This window comes from Protomyctophum parallelum (assembly GCF_964188405.1).
Source record: "Protomyctophum parallelum genome assembly, chromosome: 13".
In the NCBI taxonomy this organism is placed as follows: Eukaryota; Metazoa; Chordata; class Actinopteri; order Myctophiformes; family Myctophidae; genus Protomyctophum; species Protomyctophum parallelum.
Window position 1 is genome coordinate 49792063 of NC_139708.1, and position 27500 is coordinate 49819562.

A 27500-nucleotide genomic window follows, 5' to 3' on the forward strand; every position below is an offset into this window, starting at 1 on the left:
TCAATGCCATTTGTGGCTATTCTGAGTGGCCAAAGAGCATTGGTCTCGCCTCCAGGTCTTTAGTTTACTCAAGTTATAGGTAATAAGACCTGGTACTTAAGACACGCAAAATACAGCCCAAGATGTCACAGTCTTGCAGCAGGTTATCCACCTCTACACGTCGGGCTCTGTCCCCCATACTGTTGCCTGGGCGCAGCCCACGACAGTTATATATGATGCAACCCGCATTAAAAAGTTAGAGGTTTAAAGCCGCAGCTTCGCTATACTCACACGGCGCAACAGGTCATTTCTCCCCACTGGAGCATTGTTAGACGTGGCTCTAAGGCACACGGGGCTCATATAGTAACGCCGGACATACACACCCGCTGGCCATATATCGGGACTGAACATGTCAGTCACTTCTTTGCAAGTTTGCAGTTATATGAAACGATCCGAATCTACTGCCGGGGTCGCTTCAATCTTCCGACATGTCACAGAAGTGTTGCCCAATTTCACAGTCAGATAGTTATTTAGCGTGACAGCGTCAACATCAGGGCCGAATCTGGTGGCAAACACACTTAACCCTCTTAGTCGTAATAACTGAGATGCTATAGTGCTCTCTGTGCCTGTGCCAATAATCCCCGTATTCTTCTGCTCACGTTTTCCCCCGAGTTGCCCCGCGGGGATACGGTGGGGCTGTCGCTTCTTGGGGCGATGGCTTTTTACGGCCGTTGTTTACCACGAAACTCCACATCGGGGACCTATAGGCGTGCAGGGCTCAGTGCTCCCTGTAGCCGCCTCATTCAGAGGAGGTTATTGTCACCACCTCCCGCTGATCGGGATCAGACGGCCTCTGCTCCTCTCTCTCCATCGGGATTGCTGCAGCGCGGCCGGCACCGGCTCTCCTCGAACGCTGTCACCCGGCGATTCACAGCCACAGTAGCCGCAGTCAGGTTCTCGTTAACTGTTGCCTGTGCTTCAAAGTTCCTCCTCAGGCCGGCAACTTCACTGCTTAAGTTGCTCAACTCTTCGGAGTAGAGCCGTCGCATCCATACTGCCAAAGCCAACTAGGCGGGAGCTTGTCCAAAAAGTAGGGAGACAAACATGGGCATGTTTTCCCCCAAATTCATTGAACAGGCTCAGACATACTTTAACGTTTTTTAGCGTCCTTGTCTCGACCGGTGTTGGTTTATTTGGCGTAGCTTTGTCGTTGGGCAAATTTCAAACAAGAAGCCCTTGGATTTTGTGATCCATTCAGATGAGAAGTTGTTAGTACAGCCAACAGCACAACTTCATCATGGTCAAGAGTCCTCATCTTGTCAGAGATAAAGTGTAGAAACTCGTCAACCACTATTATCTTTCCACGACCGCTTTTAAAAAACCTCAGGTTTTTCCCGAGGGCAAGCAGTAGCCATCTCCGGGTGGACCTGCACCTTCCGCCATCAAACCACTATCGCACTCTGACAGCTGTAAAAAAAAAAAAAAAAAACACTTTGAGCCATGTGAGAAGGCCTGGGGCAGTTTGGGACAACGGCGCGGTCAAAATGTCACTTTCACAGTGAAATGGCATTTGCTTATAGCCAAGTCTGATTAACCCATTCTGACCTGAGATCAGATTCTATAAAAAATGTCAGTCGTTCTTCGATTTTTCAAAAATAGCAGACCTACAAGCTCGTAGCGGCGCGCTATGAGCTTGTAGATCTGCTATTTTTCAATAGCTAAAGCACGACATGATGCCGACACCAAAATGGGTTCCATACTTTAAAATATAGCAAAAATAACAGATAACAGTCACTCATCTATTCTACAGTCGCTCATCTATATTCTATATTTTGCCAGGCAACCAGCCATGCTATAGCGACCCCCCCCCCCCCAGGGAATAACTATCCATAATTACAGAGATGGAGATTAAATCCCATAAACACCAAGCCAAAGCAAACAGACAATCCATTAATCCCATGATAGTTATTACAGTGGGATCTAATATATCCCTGCTGTTTACAGCTGCAAGTGACACATCTCTATCACGGAAGAAATCAATAGTTTTGATTTGACAGTAATGAAAAGTGCTTCTTCGTTCCTGTTTGAACTGTACTTGAGGGCTGCAAGTAAAAGACTGTTTGTTACTGTATATGTACAGTATTGCAGACACTGGTTGACAATGTTCACGTCAAGAAACCCCAAATTCATAATATGTAATTGGTTGCAGATCGACCGACCCCCATCTGAAAATATTTTTGTGACAGGCAAAATTTGTGCTTCCAATGTTTTCAAATATCTTTTTTCCAAGAGTCGCATCATTGTACAACTCTATGTAGCCACTGTTTTCAGATAACCAGATTATAAAATGGGGGTTAAAATGGTTAAAAAAGATTGTTATGCTATATTCATTCATTTAGTTTGAATGATCCCACCGTGACAACCACTGCTTTTTTGTGATTGTAACAGAGTGGTCCTCTGTTACTTATTTTGCACAGCATATTGGCAGTTGGCACTTTATTAAAGGGATTGTGACAATAAAAAAAAAGGTTTAGGAATTGTTCTTGGTTTTTTTTTAGGTTTTCTAATCTCAATTGCACCCAAAACTTTTAACATTCAGTAGATTTTCTGTGATCTGGGGTTTTCTGGCTCAAACAGGTGCTCTGATTTGCCGGCAGTTAAGTGACATCACTTACTGCAAATCCCATATATGTCAATGGGATTTGCCAGCAGATGTCACTGTTTCACTGTGTTGCCTGTTTTCATTGTAGCTCAAAAGGCCCAAAAAACCCCAAAGAAAACTTCAGACCACAGAAAATCCCCTGAATGTTCAAAGTTCAGGTTTTTTGGGTGTAATTGAGGTCATAAAACCTAAAAGAAAAAAGAAAAAGAAATGAAAATGAATGTCATAAAACCTTTAACTTGCACAGTTGTATTTTGCAATCATGATTTTATTGTTGATTAATGTTTCCTGTACAGACTTATAACTTGTATAGTTCATGTAGTTCACAGAAACTTGTAACATTTGTATGGTTTAAAGCAGGGGTCGGCAACCCAAGATGTTGAATGAGCCATTTTCGACCAAAATTTTTTATTCAAAATCTATCTGGAGCCGCAAAAAAAATGTAAGCCTTAAAATGCTTATATAATGAAGACAACAGGGCTGCAAGTGGATATTAGCCTATCTATCAAAATAAAAAGTGCGCTATGGTTCAAGCCCGTTCGGAAATAGCGCACTGTGCAATGCAAACTAATAGGCGAGTGCGCTCCCGGTGCGCATTTCCGAACGCAGTCAACGCACCCTCCATTATTATGCCATGTTTTTTGCATTGTGTTCTTACCCGTTTAATGTGATTTCTGTGTGTGGACATCGCTGGAGAGCTTCTCAACATTGGGCATGTAAAATGTCTTTTTAATCTTCACACACGACTGCAAGCTCTCATCGGTGAGGCGTGTGCGGTATTTGGATTTAATGTAGTTCATGTTTGAGAATATCTGCTCACAAAAGTACGTTGATTCATGTTCACATAATTGTCTGGAAGAGCATTCCATGTTTTCCACACAAGTGTGTGGGAAGGCAGAAGGGAGCAAACTTTTAAGAAGTGGATCGCAGCTAATTAAACTCCACCACTGCTGGCTGCTGCTTTGCTGTTTCGTTGCAACCCGGGAGATAATAAAACGTCTATATGACTCCTTCATACAGTCACCGTCTGTGAATGGCTTGCCACGTTTTATTTATTGTTTGATAGTTTGTCACTGCAGATTTAGCCATGGTGCGTCATGGCAACTGCAGCCTGTTTTACGCAATCGCTACATTTACATTGTAAACGTGTACATAAACATTCAGATTCCAAATATAAAGTCCTCGCCACATGTGCCACGGGTGTTAGAATGTTGCTGGTACAGCGATTAGCATTGCTGCATCCCGCGTTGTTTAATAAAAAGCATTTTTATCCGAGCAGTTATTTACTGGCCATTGGCTTTCAACTACGCGCCCCCACCCGGTGTGCAACTGTTTCCCAACCCCGTTTGAGAAAAGGGGCGCTCGGATAAAAATGCTTTTTATTAAACAACGCGGGATGCAGCAATGCTAATCGCTGTACCAGCACATTTCTAACTCCCGTGGCACATGTGGCGAGGACTTTATATTTTAAATTGGAATGTTTATATACACGTTTGGACTGCGATTGCGTAAAACAGGCTGCTGTTGCGTCATGACTGACAGTCATGTTTCAGGGCTATAGGCCACTGCAGATTAAGCATACAGGCAATCCATCATAATATTTATTCTACACACTTTTTACAAAATTGGGAAACTTAAGAATGTTTCTGTCACGTTTGGCCTCCTACAGAAACCATAAATGAAAAATAAAAATGTGAAAAAATAAACATTATACATTTTCATAGATTATTTTGTAATGCTACAGGGAGCCACTAGGGGAGTTGCCGACCGCCGGTTGCCGACCGCCGGTTGCCGACCGCCGGTTGCCGACCCCTGGTTTAAAGTTATTTATTTATTGTATGTATTCATGGTATGTTCTCATTTGAAGACACCCCTGTAAGTGTAAATGGGATAGTCCATTCTCATTATCTCCAGCTGGGTATGAAAGGCTGCCATTTTGCCAGTGAACTGCAGTCTGTGCTGGGAGTAGACTAGAGAGAGCTTCCTGTATTTATGCCAGTTGGTAGCCCTCCAAGCAGAACCCAATGGTACTGAAGTTTCTGACTTTTTGACGACGCAGACCATTGCAGGGTCCTGTTCCAGCAGTACCATGCCACCTGATACGCGGACATACATAAAACATAAACACCGTGTATACGGCCTGTCTGCGCTCTTTGACGACTTTTTTTCGTGTGAGGGCTTCTGAATCTGTGAAGTATAAGTACCTATACATGCCGCTGCGAATATCTCCTGTGGCGCGGAAGCCGTTAAGTATTTTTAATCTTTGTTTGACCGATTTGGTCGCTTTGATTCTTCTCTTCCTTCCTTGTTTATTGACACCTCATTGTACCGTTCACAGATTCAGAAGCCCTCAAAGGAAAACAGGCCGTCAAACGGCGCAGATACGATGTTACAGAGCATATTTATGTCCGCGTTCCAAAATTCCCATACGGAAAAATAGTTATGAACAGGGACCCTACATAAAACTCATCCAAATTTCAGAAAAGCTTTATGGAGGGTTCCGAGAGGGGCTAGCCAGTTGGTAGTGCTCGGTTTGTGAATAAACATACCAGTGGTTAACCTTTACCACAATGCCTCTGTACTGTTTCTCCAGCCACTAATTATCATGCATAAAGTTCAGTCATCACACTATCTTAATGTGCTGTGCGATAATAGTAAGACACTAGGCATGTGTTAAATCTGTCCTGCTCTATGGGGCAGAGACACGGAGAATTACAAAGACCACAATAAGCAAAGTGCAAAACCTTCATAAAACAAATGTCTGAGGAGAATCCATGAAAATTCACTGGCCGGACAAGATATAAAGCAAGCAACGATCTCTGGATGAAAACTAAACAACTCCCTGAAACAGAAGAAATTGGACAAAGAAGATGGAGATGGATCGGGCACACACACACTGCGCAAGCCAGTATCAAACAAACACCACCAGACAGGCTCTGACTGTCTTGGAACCCTCAGGGAAAGCGAAGCAGAGGCCGGCCCCAAAACAGCTGGCGTCGGGGTACTTTAATACAACATAGCCTCCATGAGGTACTTTCCTGGTCTAAACTGTTGGTATTCAGTGGGAGCCTTATTATTAACCCATTCTGACCTGAGATCAGATTCATACCAGGTTTCCCGCCGGACACACTGAACCCATTCTGACCTGAGATCAGATTCTAAAAAAATTCAGTCGTTCTTCGATTTTTCAAAAATAGCAGACCTACAAGCTCGTATCGCGCCACTCGGTGGCGCGATATGAGCTTGTAGATCTGCTATTTTTCAATAGCTAAAGCATAACATGATGCCGACACCAAAATGGGTGCCCGGTCAGAATGGGTTATTATATTATATTGACTGTGTGGGTTTGTGTATTTTGATATATTTTAGTCATTTTGATATATTTGGTATAATATGTAATGAATTTGTATTGAGGGGTAACCAGATCTGTATCATAGGAGGACAACAACCTTTCACTGTTATTGCCCGTATTTAAGAACTATAGTGGCCCTCTGGAGTGAGTGTGGAACTATAGTGGTCCTCTGGAGTGAGTGTGGAACTATAGTGGCCCTCTGGAGTGAGTGTGGAAATATAGTGGCCCTCTGGAGTGAGTGTGGAAATATAGTTGTCCTCTGGAGTGAGTGTGGAACTATAGTGGCCCTCTGGAGTGAGTGTGGAACTATAGTGGCCCTCTGGAGTGAGTGTGGAAATATAGTGGCCCTCTGGAGTGAGTGTGGAAATATAGTGGCCCTCTGGAGTGAGTGTGGAACTATAGTGGCCCTCTGGAGTGAGTGTGGAACTATAGTGGCCCTCTGGAGTGAGAGTGGAAATATAGTGGCCCTCTGGAGTGAGTGTGGAACTATAGTGGCCCTCTGGAGTGAGTGTGGAAATATATAGTGGCCCTCTGGAGTGAGTGTGGAACTATAGTGGCCCTCTGGAGTGAGTGTGGAACTATAGTGGCCCTCTGGAGTGAGTGTGGAACTATAGTGGCCCTCTGGAGTGAGTGTGGAACTATATAGTGGCCCTCTGGAGTGAGTGTGGAACTATAGTGGCCCTCTGGAGTGAGTGTGGAACTATAGTGGCCCTCTGGAGTGAGTGTGGAACTATAGTGGCCCTCTGGAGTGAGAGTGGAAATATAGTGGCCCTCTGGAGTGAGTGTGGAACTATAGTGGCCCTCTGAGTGTGGAACTATAGTGGCCCTCTGGAGTGAGTGGAAATATAGTGGCCCTCTGGAGTGAGAGTGGAACTATAGTGGCCCTCTGGAGTGAGTGTGGAACTATAGTGGCCCTCTGGAGTGAGTGGAAATATAGTGGCCCTCTGGAGTGAGTGGAAATATAGTGGCCCTCTGGAGTGAGTGTGGAACTATATAGTGGCCCTCTGGAGTGAGTGTGGAACTATAGTGGTCCTCTGGAGTGAGTGTGGAACTATAGTGGCCCTCTGGAGTGAGTGTGGAAATATAGTGGCCCTCTGGAGTGAGTGTGGAACTATATAGTGGATCTCTGGAGTGAGTGTGGAACTATAGTGGCCCTCTGGAGTGAGTGTGGAACTATAGTGGTCCTCTGGAGTGAGTGTGGAACTATAGTGGCCCTCTGGAGTGAGTGTGGGCCCTCTGGAGTGAGTGTGGAAATAATAGTGGCACTCTGGAGTGAGTGTGGAACTATAGTGGCCCTCTGGAGTGAGTGTGGAACTATAGTGGCCCTCTGGAGTGAGTGTGGAACTATAGTGGCCCTCTGGAGTGAGTGTGGAACTATAGTGGCCCTCTGGAGTGAGTGTGTAACTATAGTGGCCCTCTGGAGTGAGTGTGGAACTATAGTGGCCCTCTGGAGTGAGTGTGGAACTATAGTGGCCCTCTGGAGTGAGTGTGGAACTATAGTGGCCCTCTGGAGTGAGTGGAAATATAGTGGCCCTCTGGAGTGAGTGTGGAACTATATAGTGGCCCTCTGGAGTGAGTGTGGAAATATATAGTGGCCCTCTGGAGTGAGTGTGGAACTATAGTGGCCCTCTGGAGTGAGTGTGGAACTATAGTGGCCCTCTGGAGTGAGTGTGGAACTATATAGTGGCCCTCTGGAGTGAGTGTGGAACTATATAGTGGCCCTCTGGAGTGAGTGTGGAACTATAGTGGCCCTCTGGAGTGAGTGTGGAACTATAGTGGCCCTCTGGAGTGAGTGTGGAACTATATAGTGGCCCTCTGGAGTGAGTGTGGAAATATATAGTGGCCCTCTGGAGTGAGTGTGGAACTATAGTGGCCCTCTGGAGTGAGTGTGGAACTATAGTGGCCCTCTGGAGTGAGAGTGTGGAACTATATAGTGGCCCTCTGGAGTGAGTGTGGAACTATAGTGGCCCTCTGGAGTGAGTGTGGAACTATAGTGGCCCTCTGGAGTGAGTGTGGAACTATAGTGGCCCTCTGGAGTGAGTGTGGAACTATAGTGGCCCTCTGGAGTGAGTGTGGAACTATAGTGGCCCTCTGGAGTGAGTGTGGAACTATAGTGGCCCTCTGGAGTGAGTGTGGAACTATAGTGGCCCTCTGGAGTGAGTGTGGAACTATAGTGGCCCTCTGGAGTGAGTGGGAATATAGTGGCCCTCTGGAGTGAGTGTGGAACTATATAGTGGCCCTCTGGAGTGAGTGTGGAACTATAGTGGCCCTCTGGAGTGAGAGTGGAAATATAGTGGCCCTCTGGAGTGAGTGTGGAACTATAGTGGCCCTCTGGAGTGAGTGTGGAACTATATAGTGGCCCTCTGGAGTGAGTGTGGAACTATAGTGGCCCTCTGGAGTGAGTGTGGAACTATAGTGGCCCTCTGGAGTGAGAGTGGAACTATAGTGGCCCTCTGGAGTGAGTGTGGAACTATAGTGGCCCTCTGGAGTGAGTGGAAATATAGTGGCCCTCTGGAGTGAGTGTGGAACTATATAGTGGCCCTCTGGAGTGAGTGTGGAACTATAGTGGCCCTCTGGAGTGAGTGTGGAACTATAGTGGCCCTCTGGAGTGAGTGTGGAACTATATAGTGGCCCTCTGGAGTGAGTGTGGAACTATAGTGGCCCTCTGGAGTGAGTGTGGAACTATAGTGGCCCTCTGGAGTGAGTGTGGAACTATAGTGGCCCTCTGGAGTGAGTGTGGAACTATAGTCCCCACCCCTGCCCTGCCCTATATCAACAGCCCTTGGACTCGGTGGAACTTTTAGGATACTGATTTCCCAGCTATAATAACTGAATTGTTGAACCATTACCCATTTAAAATAATTACATAATGGACTTCAAAGGCTGCTTATCTGAGGGATTTCACTAGAACCAAAATGAACACTTTATCTTCCAAATGATCTTCCATGATGTAATCCATTAACTTTATTGTATTTGCACAGAGCGTGCTCGGGTGACGTCAATGTTCCGATGAAAGAGCATTTTGTATCCTCATTGCAATATATCATTGTTTCCCAGTAATCATATCTAATCTCTCTTTCACACTTCCCTCTCATGCTAAAACATAATTCATGTAGATCTCTTGCCAGGGGGTTTGGTTTAGGAGTTTCCACACGGCTTGAATTTAGTTTTTAACATGACCAGCAGAGGGCACTGTGGGAGCTAAAATAATGGCTGGCTGTTTGGAATGCATTGCGGATAAGAGATAATCAAAGGGGCCCCACGCCTCTTGTTTCTCAGTGGTGGAAAGTAACTAAGTACATTTACTTAAGTACTGTACTTAAGTTTGAGGTATTTTTTACTTTACTGGAATATTTCCAATTTCTAGGGCTATACTTTTACTTCTATTCCACATACATAGAGGCAAATATTGCACTTTTACTCCACTACAACTATTTGATAACTTCAGTTACTAGTTACTTTGTAGATTTTCATTATTATTACAAAAAGCAACCAACCACTTCAGCCCTATATACAGCTCGGCCATTTGAACATATAGGCGATCTACAAGCTCACAATGCTGACACTGACTAGTCACAATGCAGACTCACTGTCTCTCTATATGTCTGTCTGTACGTGTGTGTGTGTATGGTTGTAAATCCACGTAACTCGAGAACCGTTCGCCCCACCGACTTCACATTCGACACACGCGTTCCACACCACCACAGGGAGGGCAGTGCCCGGTGTCGAGTCGGTCGGGCCCGTACACGGTTGTCCAGAACCGCCACAAAAGGCCTCTCTGCCCGGGCTCTGGGAAGGGGCCCATGATCCATAAAGGCCTGTTCTGACATCACAACACTCCGTAGGAATAAAGGGACACAGATGCTCCATATATGGGCATAAAAGGGACACAGAGAGATGAGTGGGGGTACTCTGACACGGGTACAACGGGTGGGGCATGGATCTCCAACTTCCATCGTTCCCGACTCGGTGCTCTCTACAGCCGGGCACCGGCCTAGTTTACTTAACCCATTCTGACCTGAGATCAGATTCTAAAAAGTGTCAGTCGCTCTTCGATTTTTCAAAAATAGCAGACCTACAAGCTCGTAGCGCGCCACTCGGTGGCGCGATATGAGCTTGTAGATCTGCTATTTTTAAATAGCTAAAGCATAACATGATGCTGACACCAAAATGGGTGCCCGGTCAGAATGGGTTAAAGGACCTATAACATAAAATTCAACTTTTTTAATTTCTTTTGTGTTTTTGGGGCTCCCATATGTGTTTTCTATCCCCACAAATAACCAATTTTGAACAATCAGGCCTTCATGTCATATGGGTGTTTTAATGGAAATTGCTCTCAGGAACAGCTCGACTGATTTTGGTCTCATCGTGATGTCATCAATGTCACCCTACTTTGTATAATTCCTCCTCTTCTTCAGTCTTCAGTTCCAAATTTGCATTTCCACTTTGTTTACAATGTCCACCATTGTTGATTTTCCAAGCTGGCATGGAATGGAAACAAGCCTGGTTTTATCTAGCATCAGTATTATAATGACTCAAATATTAAATAATCTGCATATCAGCTCCCCCACCACCTCAGGACATTGTGGTACTGCAGCTAAAACTGCTTTCAAAGTCCAGAAAGAAATGACAAGGCCTGGTTATATCAGAGTGGTGATTGAGGCTCAAACCATTAGAAATAAGTTTGAGGGACATAGACAGTATGATATTAAATATTAAAAGCAGTTTTAAAATGCATGTTATTTGCGCTTTAAGTAAAAACAATTGAGTACTTTTTCATATTTTCTAATAATGTTGACCCATTTTCAACATCCGTGGGGGTTTCTGTTCAGTTCTGTTAAAAGGTAAATTTTAGGTTTCATTGCCGGTGGCATATTCCAAAACCTTTTGAACAGCATAACATTATATTTTATAGTTTCAGAATAATCTCTCTCTATATCCAGCAGTCTCAGTGCATTTTGAGTTCCTGTATAGTTTCGGCTCAGGTCATTCTTGGGCGCAGGGCCACATAATCCTACAACAACTTCTGTGAACAGACTTCACTGTAGTAGCTTTTCATAAATTATATTTGTACTTAGGCTGGATCGATCTGCTGTCATGAAAGTTTATAGTTATAGAGAAATTCAAAGTCCAGCCGTCTGATGTCCAGCCTCTCCCACCCCTCACTGGGGTTAAGTTCTGGGAGGAAAACGGAAACGGGGTGAGTTGTCTTGTTACCCTTAACTCATTCTGACCGGGCACCCATTTTGGTGTTAGCATCATGTTATGCTTTATCTATTGAAAAATAGCAGATCTACAAGCTCATATCGCGCCACCGAGTGGCGCGATACGAGCTTGTAGGTCTGCCATTTTTGAAAAATCGAAGAGCGACTGACATTTTTAGAATCTGATCTCAGGTCAGAATGGGTTCATCAGGACCAGTGTGTGTCCGGCGGAAACCTCGTATGAATCTGATCTCAGGTCAGAATAGGTTAACTGTTAGGTTCACTTTACTACCCCATCCACAACTGCTGATCTGTAGAGCAAATGTTACCCTGAGCCCCTGTCTGCTTACTCAGGATAACGATTATCCACTCAATCAACGTATAAATGTTGGGTGTCATTTAATAAATGTTCTAAAATAAACATTATATAGTACAGTACAGTACAGTACAGTACAGTACAGGCGAGCTGACCGTGTCGTCCATCGTAGAGCGTCCTCCTCTGAGTTCATGTAGTCTGGTGGCGTTCACCTCCTCTCTCCACGCGTCAGTTCTCTGCTGGAGAGCACCCTCTGTCTGTGGCACACACGCACACACACACACACGCACACACACACACACACACGCACGCACGCACGCACGCACGCACGCACGCACGCACGCACGCATGCACGCACGCACGCACGCAAAAGGAAGAGAAAAACGATAACGATAACTGAAACTGTATTGTGTGTTAACAAAACGAACTGAAATTATAGACAAAATGCCCGTAGTTTTTAGTTATAAGTAACTGAATATTATTATTTATTTTTTTCTTATCCCATGATAATGAAAAGTCCAAAACTATTATGTCACACACAAACACACACACACACACACACACACACACACACACACACACACACACACACACACACACACGCACACGCACACACGTGTGTGCACGGCTGGGTTGTACAGCATTAATTAACCCATTTCCGCCCACCCATCTGCCACATACAGTAAGCCAAAACAAACTACAATCTTCTCATTTTCCTTCCTGATTAATATGCTCTTATTATGTGCACCTGATAAATATATTCATGAGGAATATGCGTATATAGGCTATGTACTGTACTTTGCATTCCATAGTATTTTTGTCCTGAGAAGACACTAATATGCCTCATCACAGGAGAAGCACAATATCTCCCTTTCCAGTTTTAAAGGTATATTCAGTGATTTCACTCAAAAAACCTTAGGTTTCGTTTTTGGCTGTGGGACCCAGCCTTTCGTCCAATCAGGATAGAGAGTCAAAAACGAAACCTAAGGTTTTTTGACCCCCAGGGGTTAACTGGGGACAGGGAGGAACTCCTTATATGGCCAGCACACTCTATAGTAGGGAGGATTATCACAACAAAACAAAAAAATAAGTGATATTTGAATTAAGTGAAATCACTGAATATACCTTTAAACTATATTCAGTAAAATACTGTGTTATCCGCATTTGTAACTGAAGTTAAATCTGCAATCTGGAATTTATCTGAATGAATAAAACGTTATTGTGATCTACAGTATATGGTAATTGGTGCTGGAGGTGGTGTATACAGTATGTTTCCATATCTCTGTCCTCTTTGGTAGAAGTTTGGTGTCCCGAGGCCGGTGGTTCTTAAAGGGACACTTCACCCTTTTTGCAAATAAATATATGTTAATGACGTTTAGAAGCTTTAGAACACTTTCCTGGAGATCTTTATGTGTGTAATATGTGGTTTTAGATATTTTAGATTATAGCAGTGAGCCTGTTGTCTCTGATGTCATGGACACTGGGCTCACTTCCTTCCTGGACTACATGTTGTCTCAGTAAGACAGCTCTCCCCCTATCCACAAGGAGGAGCAGTGCACCAAAGAATTATGGGAATTGTAGTCCAGGAAGGTAGTGAGACCAGTGTCCATGACATCAGAGACAACAGGCTCACTGCTACAATCTAAAATAACTAAAACCACATATTACACACATAAATACCCCCAGGAAAGTGATCTAAAGCTTCTAAACGTCATTAACATATATGTTTTTGCAAAAAGGGTGAAGTGTCCCTTTAAGCCATTCTGGGCTGGGACCCCCTTTTTGGTGTTTTAAAGATTATGTTATTCTTTAGTTATTGAAAAATAGGGGGGGCTTTCATGAGGTTTTGAGCTTGTAGATCTGCTATTTTTAACATAATATGTAATGTGGCCCCTCTGGAGTGAGTGTGGCATTATAGGGGCCTTCAGGGACATGCAGAGAGTGTTAGAGAGGGGCACTTTTGGACAGAAATAGCGAAAATAGCAGATCTACAAGCTCACAACGCGTCGCGCTGCGACGCGTTGAGAGCTTGTAGGTCTGCTATTTCCGGGTTGCAACCCAGCACGCTTTATGTATACCTTGTTCATGAGCTGCGTTATAATAATAATAATATTTATATACAAGGCCTACATACCTTGTTCATGAGCTGTGCTATATGGTCTGAGTGAGACCACAGTGTTTGTACAGTAGTATATGTGTGTATGTATACAGTAGTGTACCTTGTTCATGAGCTGTGCTATGGTCTGAGTGAGACCACAGTGTTTGTACAGTAGTATATGTGTGTATGTACAGTAGCATACCTTGTTCATGAGCTGTGCTATGGTCTGTGTGAGACCACAGTGTTTGTACAGTAGTATATGTGTGTATGTACAGTAGCATACCTTGTTCATGAGCTGTGCTATGGTCTGTGTGAGACCACAGTGTTTGTACAGTAGTATATGTGTGTATGTACAGTAGCGTACCTTGTTCATGAGCTGTGCTATGGTCTGAGTGAGACCACAGTGTTTCTCCGCCAGGAAGCGGTATCTCCTCTCCTCCTCGTTCAGCGCCTCACTGTGGCTGTCCGTGAGGAACTGCACGTACTCGCTTCCATTCTATACACGGGCACACACACACACACACGCACACACGCACGCATGCACACACACACACACACACACACGCACGCAGGCACGCACACACGCAGGCACGCACAAACACACGGAAAGGTAAAGTCCGTAACCACATGAGACCGAAAGTATACTTTGCCGTTGATAATTATTAAAAAATAATATAAATAATAATAATAAAAGCCAGGGTAAATGTGGTTTAGAATAGTAGTTATAAAACCCATTTTGGGCTGGAAACCCACAGTGTTAGCATCATGTTATTCTTTAGCTATTGAAAAATAGCAGATCTACAAGCTCATAGCGCGCCACCCGGTCTGCTGTTTTTGAAAAATCGAACAAAATTCAATAAATTTCATTAAATAGAAACATAGCTTTTTCTGAAAACTGTCAGGATGTAGAAGACATTTTTAGAATCTGATCTCAGGTCAGAATGGGGTTAAATGAACCGTGCACAGACCAGGTTATTTCCTCTCCTCAGCTGTTTCTCCAGAGCCGTTGCCTGGCTACGGACCTCCGTCTCATAGCGCCTCCTACTGCCCTGGGGGACAAGGTACACATTCACTTTAGCGTGTGTGTGTGTGTGTGTGTGTGTGTGTTAGAGAGAGAGAGAGAGAGAGAGAGAGAGAGAGAGAGAGAAGCTAATATCTCTGATCGATCTGTGAGGCCACGGAATAACCCACAGCCCCAAATGTTTCAAATCAGCCTTCACTTTTTTGGCAAATTATAGCCATTAGGTCTGACTCTGCACACATTTCCGACTGTCAAGACTTCCCACCATTTGTTTTCTCTTCAAAACATTTGGGCCTCGCAGGTTGAAGGACCTATAGTGACTAGACCAGAGTCTAGTCTAGAGACTAGTGTAGACTAGAGTCTCGTCTAGAGACTATAGTGTAGACTAGAGTCTAGTAGTCTATAGAGTATAGAGTCTATAGTCTACACATCGGAAAGCACTTTCACTCTTTTGCCCACACGTGCCTGGTTTAGCCAGGTGAGGGCGCTGTTGGACAGTGTCTTGACTGTCTTCAGTGCAGTCGGGTGCAATTCCCCGAAATTCCTCATGGGGGCCCACACTTTTGTGGTTTATATACTTATATCTATTTTGTTTTCACTGTTAAATAATTTTGCTTTATAAAAGAAAATCACTTTACTTTCGCTTAAACAAAGCTCTTTATTCCCAAATGCTGTTGAACGAACTCAACGGTTTCCATAATGAAAAATAAACATAACCTATCACAGGGAAATTTGCATTTCAAAGACAACGCAGCATGGGCTCTCATTCTAATGATTGTTTTATTTTTTTAATCACAGCAGGTCTGCTCTTCATTATATTCCCGGAGCCCAGAATATATAGTTCCAATAAAACATAATAGTGTTATATTTTGCCCTTTACATCCAGTTCACAAAAAAAAAACCCAATTGTTTAATGTAAAATGTATATTACGTCATACACACCGATGCTGTGCGCCGAAAATAGCAGATCTACTGTACATGATGCATTGTGGAGATTATAAAACATTTAGGACGCGAACACATGTCGCTATACCGTTTATAACCACTTTAACCCATTCTGACCGGGCACCCATTTTGGTGTCAGCGTCATGTTATGCTTTATCTATTGAAAAATAGCAGATCTACAAGCTCATATCGCGCCACCGAGTGGCGCGATACGAGCTTGTAGGTCTGCTATTTTTGAAAAATCGAAGAACGACTGACATTTTTAGAATCTGATCTCGGGTCATGAATGGGTTCATCAGACCAGTGTGTGTCCAGTGGAAAACCTCGTATGAATCTGATCTCAGGTCAGAATGGGTTTTAACCATTATTTTAAACTTTAGCTATGAATAGCAGATCTACAAGCTCATAGCACGGCACCGAGTGCCACGCTCTACGAGCGTATAGATCTGCTATTTTTGAAAAGTCGTGAAAATGTGTCGGGGTGTGACAAGGTGTCACATTTTCAGATGGGGGGTCGGTGGCCAAATACAGATAATTCTGGGGGTCCTTGACATGAAATAGTTTGAGGACCACCGACATAGAAACATAGGGGTTTTTCATAAAACTTGTCATAATTTAGGAGCCTTTCTTTGTTTTACTTACTAATATGTAGTCTTTGTCCAGTCTGACGTTGCTGTCCATTTCCTGCAGGACCTCGTTGTGGAACCAGCGGAACTGTAAACGAGACGCGGACCGTTATAACACATCGTATACAGTATGGACGTACAGTAGAAAAAGGCAGTGGTGGAAAAAAGGTACTTTTTTATTTTTATAGCATCAATACTGTAATATAGAAATACTCTGTTACAAGTAAAAGTCCGGAATTCTAAATGTACTTGAGTAAATGTACAAAAGTGTCGGCATCCAAATGCACTTCAAGACAAGCGCCAAAAGTAGAAACTACTCGCTATGCAGAATGTCCCATTTAGAGTTTTCAAATGTATCCTCATCTTTTGAAAAATAGTCGATCTACAAGCTCACAATGCGTCGCGTCGCGACGCATTGTGAGCTTGTGGATCGGCTATTTTCAAATGGCCGGAATATGTGACCAGTCTGAATGTTTGAAGACACTGTGTCGGTGCTAATGGAACTCCACTTATTGACCAAGATACATTTGATTCATTGTGTCTCAATGAAACCACTGTAAGTGGTTAATCGATGATTTGTAATAATAATAATAATAATCAAAATGTACTAAAGTACAGTAACTATAGCGACTAAAGTTTTCAAATAATTGAAGTGTCGGGAAAAGTACAATATTTGCCTCTTGAGACTTATAGTGGAGTGGAAGTATAGAACATTGTCAATACCTACCGAGTATGTAAAATACATGAAATTGTATAGGTACAGTACTGAACCCATTCTGAACGGGAACCCATTTTGGTGTTCGCATCATGTTATACTTTAGCTATTGAAAAATAGCAGATCTACAAGCTCATAGCGCGCCACCGAGTGGCGCGATACGAGCTTGTAGGTCTGCTATTTTTGAAAAATCGAAGAACGACTTGACATTTTTTAGAATCTGATCTCAGGTCAGAATGGGTTAATCAGACCAGTGTGTGTCCAGTGGAATCCTCGTATGAATCTGATCTCAGGTCAGAATGGGTTTTAAGTACAGCACTTAAAGTTAAATGTATACTTTCCACCACTGGTAAAAGGTTGTCTGATGTGTGTGAACCTACAACTCCATCGTACTCCACGGTGAGTCTCCTCTGATTCTCCGCGATCTGAATCAGGACATCTCCTAAAAGAGAATGTGGATAATATTATGGTACAGTAGAGTACACTATACGTCAATAATTACAACAGTATGGATAATAGTGTCATGGTTTTTTACCATAACTGGACATACTTATGCAAGCTTGGTGTTCAAGAGATGTATTGATAATCATAAACAAATTCATATACTTCTGTCTGTGTGAGAGAGAGAGAGGCTGTGTATAGAACAAGTCAACATCTGGACTTTATTAACCAATTTTAGTCGGGCACCCATTTTGGTGTTAGCATCATGTTATGCTTTAGCTATTAAAAAACAGCAGATCTACAAGCTCGTATTGCGCCACCGAGTGGCGCGATACGAGCTTGTAGGTCTGCTATTTTTTGAAAAATCGAAGAACGACTGACATTTTTTAGAATCTGATCTCAGGTCAGAATGGGTTAATCAGACCAGTGTGTGTCCAGTGGAAACCTCGTATGAATCTGATCTCAGGTCAGAATGGGTTAAGAACAAGAATGTCTGGCAATAATCACCCAACAACCCATGCAGCATTGTGCAATCTGGTGCAACTAAGCAGCGTGATATGGTGTACTAACTATAGCCCTTTAGTTATAGGCTATACAGAGAGTCTGGTAAACACATATTTTGGCTATAGACGGGGGAGAACGTTGGAGTTATATACGCAACTATCCAGAAAGATCGATCACTTCTGTATAACTCAAGAATATAAAGTTATAGGACCACTCTCTGGTGAGGAGGAGAGTGGAGGAGAGGAGAGAGGGAGAGAGAGAGAGAGAGAGAGGGAGAGAGGGAGAGAGGGAGAGAGGGAAGTGGAGGAGAGAGAGAGAGGAGTGGAGGAGAGGAGAGAGCGGAGGACCACACAGAGATCCGTGTGAGAGATGATAGCTGGACTACGTTGGTTCTCTGCTTGTCTGTCTGTCACTGAATAAACTGAGTCTCCCAAATAGAATAGCACAACAATAGCACCTCTCATCCCCTTCTCCCTGCTGTTGTCTCTCGCCTCTAACTTCTCAGTATATATTTCTTCTCTCCCTCTCTCTCTCTCTCTCTTACCTGCTGCAACTCTCTCCTTCTCCCTGCATCTCTCTACAACTCTCTCTTTCTCATGTATGCACGTGCACACACACACACACACACACACACACACACACACACACACACATACACACTCAGGGACGTGTGCACAGATATGTTGTGCTTTTTACCACTAGACAGCAATGTGCTTTTTTTGGTATACAGTTTGTTCATTTAATTTTAGTTTTTTACAGTGTATATATAGCTACGGTATATGTGGACCATGGTGACATCGATCAAATCTGGATTAAAAGCTTATACTATTACTATTAGTATATTATTTATGCCCCCAAAATCTATAAATATCACACACTATATTAGGGCACACTATTCACTTGAGCACCTGCCCCTCAAAATGTCTGCATGCTCGCCACTGCGTGACACTGCACACACTTATACTCTGCAGCAGGATGCTCTTGGTCAAGGTGTTCACTTCCACTATAAGGGTAGCGAGCTAAACACAACCCCAACCACCAGCCAACCTTTGGTGATGGCTCTATTAATGTAGGCCACTTGGGTTAAGTGAGCAGCACATGATAGGGCCAACAGCCGGTTATTATGTATTATTCATGTTCCCTGCTAGGGCCTGCACACTCAGAGCCACATGACACCCCTATACCAGCTCAGGAACTACAAAGCCTGAAGTATTCTCTGTGGCGCGCTGCGGTGTCGACCACGCACCGAAAATAGACAGGCACGTGCACACATAGACATCAAAGGGGGCTTCATGAGCCCCTGCCCTTTTTACCCGTCTGTAAAACAACTGCCCTTTTACCCGTCTGTAAAACAACTGCCCTTTTACCCCGTCTGTAAAACAACTGCCCTTTTACCCGTCTGTAAAACAACTGCCCTTTTACCCGTCTGTAAAACAACTGCCCTTTTACCCGTCTGTAAAACAACTGCCCTTTTACCCGTCTGTAAAACAACTGCCCTTTTACCCGTCTGTAAAACAACTGCCCTTTTACCCGTCTGTAAAACAACTGCCCTTTTACCCCGTCTGTAAAACAAACTGCGCTTTTACCCGTCTATAAAACACCTGCCCTTTTACCCCGTCTGTAAAACAACTGCGCTTTTACCCGTCTGTAAAACAACTGCCCTTTTACCCCGTCTGTAAAACAAACTGCCCTTTTACCCGTCTGTAAAACAACTGCCCTTTTACCCCGTCTGTAAAACAACTGCCCTTTTACCCGTCTGTAAAACAACTGCCCTTTTACCCTGTCTGTAAAACAACTTCCCTTTTACCCGTCTGTAAAACAACTGCCCTTTTACCCGTCTGTAAAACAACTGCCCTTTTACCCGTCTGTAAAACAACTGCCCCTTTTACCCCATCTGTAAAACAACTGCCCTTTTACCCCGTCTGTAAAACAACTGCCCTTTTACCCCGTCTGTAAAACAAACTGCCCTTTTACCCGTCTGTAAAACAACTGCCCTTTTACCCGTCTGTAAAACAACTGCCCTTTTAACCCGTCTGTAAAACAACTGCCCTTTTACCCCGTCTGTAAAACAACTGCCCTTTTACCCCGTCTGTAAAACAACTGCCCTTTTACCCCGTCTGTAAAACAAACTGCGCTTTTACCCGTCTATAAAACACCTGCCCTTTTACCCCGTCTGTAAAACAACTGCGCTTTTACCCGTCTGTAAAACAACTGCCCTTTTACCCGTCTGTAAAACAACTGCCCCTTTTACCCGTCTGTAAAACAACTGCCCTTTTACCCGTCTGTAAAACAACTGCCCTTTTACCCATCTGTAAAACAACTGCCCTTTTACCCTGTCTGTAAAACAACTGCCCTTTTACCCCGTCTGTAAAACAACTGCCCTTTTACCCCGTCTGTAAAACAACTGCCCTTTTACCCGTCTGTAAAACAACTGCCCTTTTACCCGTCTGTAAAACAACTGCCCTTTTACCCGTCTGTAAAACAACTGCCCTTTTACCCGTCTGTAAAAAAACTGCCCTTTTACCCCGTCTGTAAAACAACTGCCCTTTTACCCGTCTGTAAAACAACTGCCCTTTTACCCGTCTGTAAAACAACTGCCCTTTTACCCGTCTGTAAAACAACTGCCCTTTTACCCGTCTGTAAAACAACTGCCCTTTTACCCGTCTGTAAAACAACTGCCCTTTTACCCGTCTGTAAAACAACTGCCCTTTTACCCGTCTGTAAAACAACTGCCCTTTTACCCGTCTGTAAAACAACTGCCCCTTTTACCCGTCTGTAAAACAACTGCCCTTCTACCCGTCTGTAAAACAACTGCCCTCTCCAGACCATGAATGCATCATTTACTACATGGTGAAAGAAATGCAAATACCTCTCCTTTCCATGCCATGCCGGAAGGCAGCCTTCAGGAGAATTGCTTTTTCCCCAAAGTCTCCTGAACTTGAACACAGCATTTTGCGTTGAACTAATTTGTTTCTAAATCCACGTCGTACACACACCGCATCTCCAGTAGATAAAGAGTGCAGGGTTGTGCCCCCCAAAATAGCTGTGACGCGTTATGAGCTTGTAGATCTGCTATTTTCGCTATACTTTTGTCCAAAAGTGTCCTCTTAGCCTACGGGATTTCTGCCTCTCTCTAACACATCTCTGCACGTCCCTGACAAAGCCTGAGGTATTCTTTGTGACACGCTGCGGTGTAGTCTCTCTGTGAGCTTGTAGATCGTCTGTTTCCGCTGCTCGACACCCACGCGTAATCATGGAGTAATGTCTTTTGGCTTCGACTCACAGGATAATGCGCTTAAAACTTCCACTTCTATATAGGGAGATATGCAAGTGAAGCCATGCGCTTTATGCCTATAGCGGTGGTGCAGATCGCAGAAGACGCCCACGTCCGAGTGAGCGGTGATATGGAATTAGCCTAAGCCGGAGTCTTTGCGATATATATATATACAATATAGCCAGCGGTTAACCTGAAGCAGTTAACCTGGGCGGGAACCCCTTTTGGTGTCGGCATTATGTTATGCTTTAGCTATTGAAAAATAGCAGACCTACAAGCTCATAGCGCGCCACCGAGTGGCGCGCTAAGAGCTTGTAGGTCTGCTATTTTTGAAAAATCGAAGAACGACTGACATAGAAACATATAGCTTTTTCAGAAAACTGTCAGGATGTAGAAGACATTTTTAGAATCTGATCTCAGGTCAGAATGGGTTAAGGGGTTTCCACACGCACAGAAGAACATGCACACACGGCAGCACACTCGCATGCATGTGCACACACAAACGCATCACGACATGTGACGTAAACTTTGCTCCTCGTAATCTGCGTTTTATATGTGCTAAATAATCCATAACGTCACACCCATTGGACCAACATGCATGTTGAGACACAAGATATGATGTATACACATAAGTGTGTGTGTGTGTGTGTGTGTGTGTGTGAGTTCCTTGGACTCATTGTGGAGGATGGCTGTATCCGTCCCGACCCCCACAAGGTCCAAGCCGTCGTCGGCTGGCCTTCTTCGCCCACTCCCTGTGCCCACACCCGCCCGCGGTCTCACATTGGCTTGGACTTTGTGACCGGTTTTCCCCCTTCCCCATTGGGAACACCATCATCCTCACTGTGGTGGACCGGTTTTCCAAGGCGGTGCACCTATAGTGGCGCTCCCTAAGCTCCCATCCTCTGCGGAGACGGCTGCACTCCTCACCCAGCATAGTCTACCGTCTTCATGGGCTTCCCAGTGACATTGTCTCTGACAGGGGGCCCGCAGTTCACGTCCCAGGTCTGGCGGGCCTTCTGTAAGGAGATCGGCGCCACCGTTAGCCTCTCCTCGTGGATACCACCCACAATCCAACGGCCAGGCTGAGCGGACCAACCAGAGCTTGGTGTCGGCCCTCCGCTGTGTCTCTGCTCTCCACCCCACCTCCTGCAGGAGCAAGGATCTACCCTGGGTGGAATACTCGCTCAATGCCCTTACCTGCGCCGCCACTGGCAGGTCCCCTTTCGAAGCCTATCTGGGTTATACCAACCCCCGTTGTTCTCTCTCCAGGAGTCGGAGGCCTCTGTCCCCTCTGTCCAGGCCCACTTCCGTCGGTGTCGGCGCCGTGTGGAAGAAGGTCCGTGCCGCCCTGCTTCGCTCCAACGAGCGTTCCTGCCGTGGGGCCAACCGTCGCCGCATTCCTGCTCCGGTGTACCAGGCTGGGCAACGTGTGTACCTCTCCTCTGCTGATCTATACCGCTCCAGGTGCCTTCCAAGAAGTTGGCTCCCCGGTTTGTCGGTCCCTTCGAGATTGACCAACGTCCTGAGTCCGGCGGCTGCATGTGCGTCTCAAGCTCCCGGCCTCCCTGCGTGTACATCCCGTGTTTCACGTGTCCAAGATCAAGCCTGTCGTCCTCGAGCCCTCTCATGCCCTCTCATGCCCTCTGCCCCTGCTCCTGGGCATCCCCAGTGGACAGTTCGGCGGCTACTGAAGGTTCGGCGCAGAGGTCGAGGTTTCCAGTTTCTGGCGGACTGGGAGGTGTTACGGCCCCCGAGGAACGCAGTTGGATCTCGAGAAGGCTCATCATGGATACCGTCTCTCCTTCGGGACTTCTACAGGGCCAACCCCGACGCCCCCGGGGAGGTCGCCAGGAGGCGCCCCCTCGGAGGGGGGGTACTGTTACGGCTCACTCCTCCTCACCTTCACATGCAAGCACGGCTTAGCCACTCCCCCCTCACTGACTATACTCCATGGCTCTACTCAGCACACCTGCTCTCCTGCACCAATCCTCTGCACCTGTCTTCCATCCTGCAATCAAGCACTGCCTCTACAAGAACCCAGTCTGCCCTTCATTCCACGCCAGAGCTTCACATGTCTACATGTATGGTAAAGTACAGCTCAAGCCTTTATGTGTTGTTAAACTGAGTTATAGTTTTAGCCTTACATAGCTATTGCCCAGCCGTGCAGCTTTACACGGTTGCAGCTCCTGCCTTTGTTGTTTACCTGAAGACTGACGCCTCCTCTCCTTCTCCTCCTCAGTGTTTGGAATCCCACGCTGAGCTATAGGCCAACCTGGAGAGCCACTGATCCACTACTACCCCACTCCCTTCCATATACAAACCTCTGTGAATAAACCTGAACTAAACCTGAACAACGCCTCCTCTCTTGCTGTGCACTTGGGTCACACTTACTAAATATAACAGTTTGTACAGAGTGAAATTAACACACAGCACACGCACGCGCACACGCACACGCACACGCACACGCACACACACACACAGACACACACACACACAGACACACACAAATGCAGCACATTTAGGATGAGAGTAGTCCTACTGTACCTATTGACCGCGAGGACGTGGTGTGCAGCGCCTGCTCTCCAATCTTTGCGATGGCATTGTAGTAGGCCTCGCTAGTTACTGCAAGAGCTAGAAATCACACGCACGCACACACACACGCACACATGCACACACACGCACGCACACGCACACACACGCAGACACGCACACACGCACATACATCCAAAACAAAACAGTTGATTGAATTGCAAATTTTATTCATGCAATTCACTTTGCAACACAAACAGATCAAGTCTCGGCATTATAAAAGCACATAAACAGACACGTTGTTTCAAAAGCATCTTGCAGACTGTTTACACTATACAGCAGTGGTTCCCAAAGTGGGGTCCGGGGACCCCCAGGGGTCCTTGAGGGAGTTCCAGGGGGTCCCCAGCAAAATGATAGTTTGGAGCCAAATGGATCCTTATGGGTCTGTAACTCTGAGAGTGTACAAATGGAACCAAATTTTGGTTCCATTTTGTACACTCTCTTAAATTAACATTGATTTTACAATATAAATTGAGGGTCCCAGAGATAGAATTGCCATTAAATGGGGGTCCGTAGACTAATGCATGTCAAACTGGGGGTCATTGAAATTAAAATGGTTGAGAATGACTGCTATAGAGCCGTAAAGATGTTCTCTTATGGGGGTCATTTTTGTATACCACACCATAGACAACCAGTCAACCAATATAAGGCAAAATGTTCCAAATGTCATCATACTTTCAGTAGCATGTGACATGTCAAACATTATGTGGTGTGCTTTTCTTTAGGCCAGTGGTTCTCAAAGTGGTGTCCGGAGAACCCCAGGCATCCTGGAACGGATTCAAGTGAAATAGGTCTGAAATAGGAAGGGTTCGCCACTGGTTTTCCAACTGCCCTCAGCAGCCTAACGGTAAGGCAGACGGGAAGTGAATGTGTTCAAAGTGAACTTTACTCGGGTATCTAAATGGAAGTGGATGTATTGTATTGGATGCAGTTCAAAGTAGGGCCGGGACTAATTGCGATTAATTACGATTAATTAACTACAGAAAAATGCATTAAAAGAATTAACGCATTTTAATCGCACTACTTTTTTCACCGCGGAACGTTGTCACTGGACAGTTTTCAGACGGACCTGCGCACCAAGTGTCCTCTTCAGACAATAACACCACCAGAAACCGCAGACAGTTCACCAGACTGGGGGAAGCCGCTGAGATCACTTTGCTTGTCCCCGTGGATTGGAAATAGGATTTAAAAGGCTATCCGATGGTAGCATGGATTACAGCACAGTTGTGTGCAATTATTCAATAAAGAATTATTACCCCTATTACTACAAAAATGTTTTATTTCTTAAACTTATGTATTCACTATTCATTGATTCACTAGTATACCAAAATCCATTTGAAAAAATTGCTTTCTCACTGTTCTCAAGTCAAATAATGATATGCGATTAAAATGCGATTAATCTAGATTAATTAATCGCAAAATCTCTGATTAATTAGATTTTTTTTTTTTTATCGAGTCCCAGCTCTATTTCAAAGTGAACGTTACTCAGGTATCTAAATGGAAGTGGATGTGTTGGGTTGGATGCAGTTCAAAGTGAACTTTACTCAGGTATCTAAATGGAAGTGGATGTATTGTGTTGGATGCAGTTCAAAGTGAACTTTACTCAGGTATCTAAATGGAAGTGGATGTGTTGTGTTGGATGCAGTTCAAAGTGAACTTTACTCAGGTATCTAAATGGAAGTGGATGTGTTGTGTTGGATGCAGTTCAAAGTGAACGTTACTCAGGTATCTAAATGGAAGTGGATGTGTTGTGTTGGATGCAGTTCAAAGTGAACGTTACTCAGGTATCTAAATGGAAGTGGATGTGTTGTGTTGGATGCAGTTCAAAGTGAACGTTACTCAGGTATCTAAATGGAAGTGGATGTGTTGTGTTGGATGCAGTTCAAAGTGAACTTTACTCAGGTATCTAAATGGAAGTGGATGTGTTGTGTTGGATGCAGTTCAAAGTGAACTTTACTCAGGTATCTAAATGGAAGTGGATGTGTTGTGTTGGATGCAGTTCAAAGTGAACGTTACTCAGGCATCAGTTTGTTGCTGTGCGACCTTCCTAGCCTGTGTCATTAAAGAAAAACGAGGGACAACGGCGAAAAACGGCGATCGAAAATCGGCTAAAGTGACCGTTTTGTTTTTGGCCACGGAAAGTCCAATCTGCTCAGTTCAAAGCTTTGTTGGAAGCGTGACTTTGAGGACATTCTGGATTCAAGGGCCCCCATTGGCTCAGGGCCCCCATTGGCTGCAGGGCCCCCATTGGCTCAGGGCTCCTGTGCACGTGGGGCCACGTGCACACTTGGCACAAGCCAAAATTCGTTCATGCTTGGAAAGGGTTCATAATCTCAATCAGTTTAACCACTTAAACCCTGTTTTGAGAGCCCCTCCTATATGATCAGCTTTGTTTTTGTGTGTGTGTACTCCATAGCGACGATTTGATTGGCTGAGCACGGAATGTGACGTATGATTATGATGTATGATGATGTGTAGAGCACCCCTCGCTTTTTTTAAACTTATAGCTATTGAAAGATTGCAGATCTATATTCTCACAGTGCATCGAGATGCGACACGTTGTGGGCTTGTAGATCTTGATAGATCTATGAGCTCCCGGGGATTTTTTCCATGTGTTTCCATGTGTTATCCTTTTAGCTGAGGACTGTTTATGGTACATTAACATACCATGAAGTTATGACTGTACTCGGCTCAGTCAGTATAGGCAGGGAATTATGGTCTTAGTTTGAGTTGCAGGCAGGCAGTATGATAAGTAAATGTGTACCCTCTCTTGGTGGGTGGTGCTTTACCGTGCTTACTGTACTATGTACATGTGTTAAATATTGATTAGAGATAGCACTACCACATATGCCATCTTTAACCCATTCTGACCTGAGATCAGATTCATACGAGGTTTCCACTGGACACACACTGGTCTGATGAACCCATTCTGACCTGAGATCAGATTCTAAAAAAATGTCAGTCGTTCTTCGATTTTTCAAAAAATAGCAGACCTACAAGCTCGTATCGCGCCACTCGGTGTCGCGATACGAGCTTGTAGATCTGCTATTTTTCAATAGCTAAAGCATAACATGATGCCAACACCAAAATGGGTTCCTGTATAGAATGGGTTAAAGATGGGCCCCATGTTACAGTATGTACTCATAAATGTAGACCTTAATTAAAACGTTTTATATTTAAGATGTATTAGAAAGAAATACATCACTGAAGAAGGACTTAAGACTTAAGAGGGTGGTGTATGTGTTTGTATACACAGTATAATCCATCAAAAATGGACCCTTACAACAAACAATGTTACTGTGTAAATTAAAGATAAAAGGCTAAACATACAGTATGCCGTGTACAGTGCAGGGGTTTTCAACAGGTATAATTTATCGCAGGTGAGCCCAGACCTCTTGCAATTAGTAATGTAGGAAAGCGATTGCAATAAATGACCTATGATGACAACGTTTCCAGTTACAGGGAAGTCGGAGCCGGAGGTCAATGAATTTCACAGAAGAGATAGTTAGAATATTAAGAAAGGGATTTCCTGGTTGAGTCATCGTCATTATTAGGAAATGGGCCTATATATAATCGGTGATCGCCCTCACTCATATTTGTAAATCAGTTAAGACAAGTTTAATGGATTGTTGGATAACGTAAGAGAATGGCCAGGATACCATGGGATAGGAATAGCTGAGTGGTTCTCAACCTTTTATATGAATTCAAGCCCTTAAAACCCATTCTGACCTGAGATCAGATTCATACGAGGTTTCCGCCGGACACACCCTGGTC

At 44.5% G+C, this 27500-nt stretch overlaps 1 protein-coding gene across 1 annotated transcript in view; it reads right to left on the reverse strand.

Moving 5' to 3' along the window:
* The window catches only part of baiap2l2a (BAR/IMD domain containing adaptor protein 2 like 2a), a gene marked incomplete at both ends in the record, with an annotated part of 48591 nt that overhangs the window by 18105 nt on the left and 2986 nt on the right, over positions 1-27500 (reverse strand). Inside the window, 5 exons of the mRNA XM_083779204.1 lie at positions 13976-14107; positions 14580-14660; positions 16220-16291; positions 17299-17360; positions 23682-23768. Of these exons, the coding sequence (XP_083635330.1) occupies positions 13976-14107; positions 14580-14660; positions 16220-16291; positions 17299-17360; positions 23682-23768 (434 nt within the window). The remainder of the gene's footprint in view (positions 1-13975; positions 14108-14579; positions 14661-16219; positions 16292-17298; positions 17361-23681; positions 23769-27500) is intronic.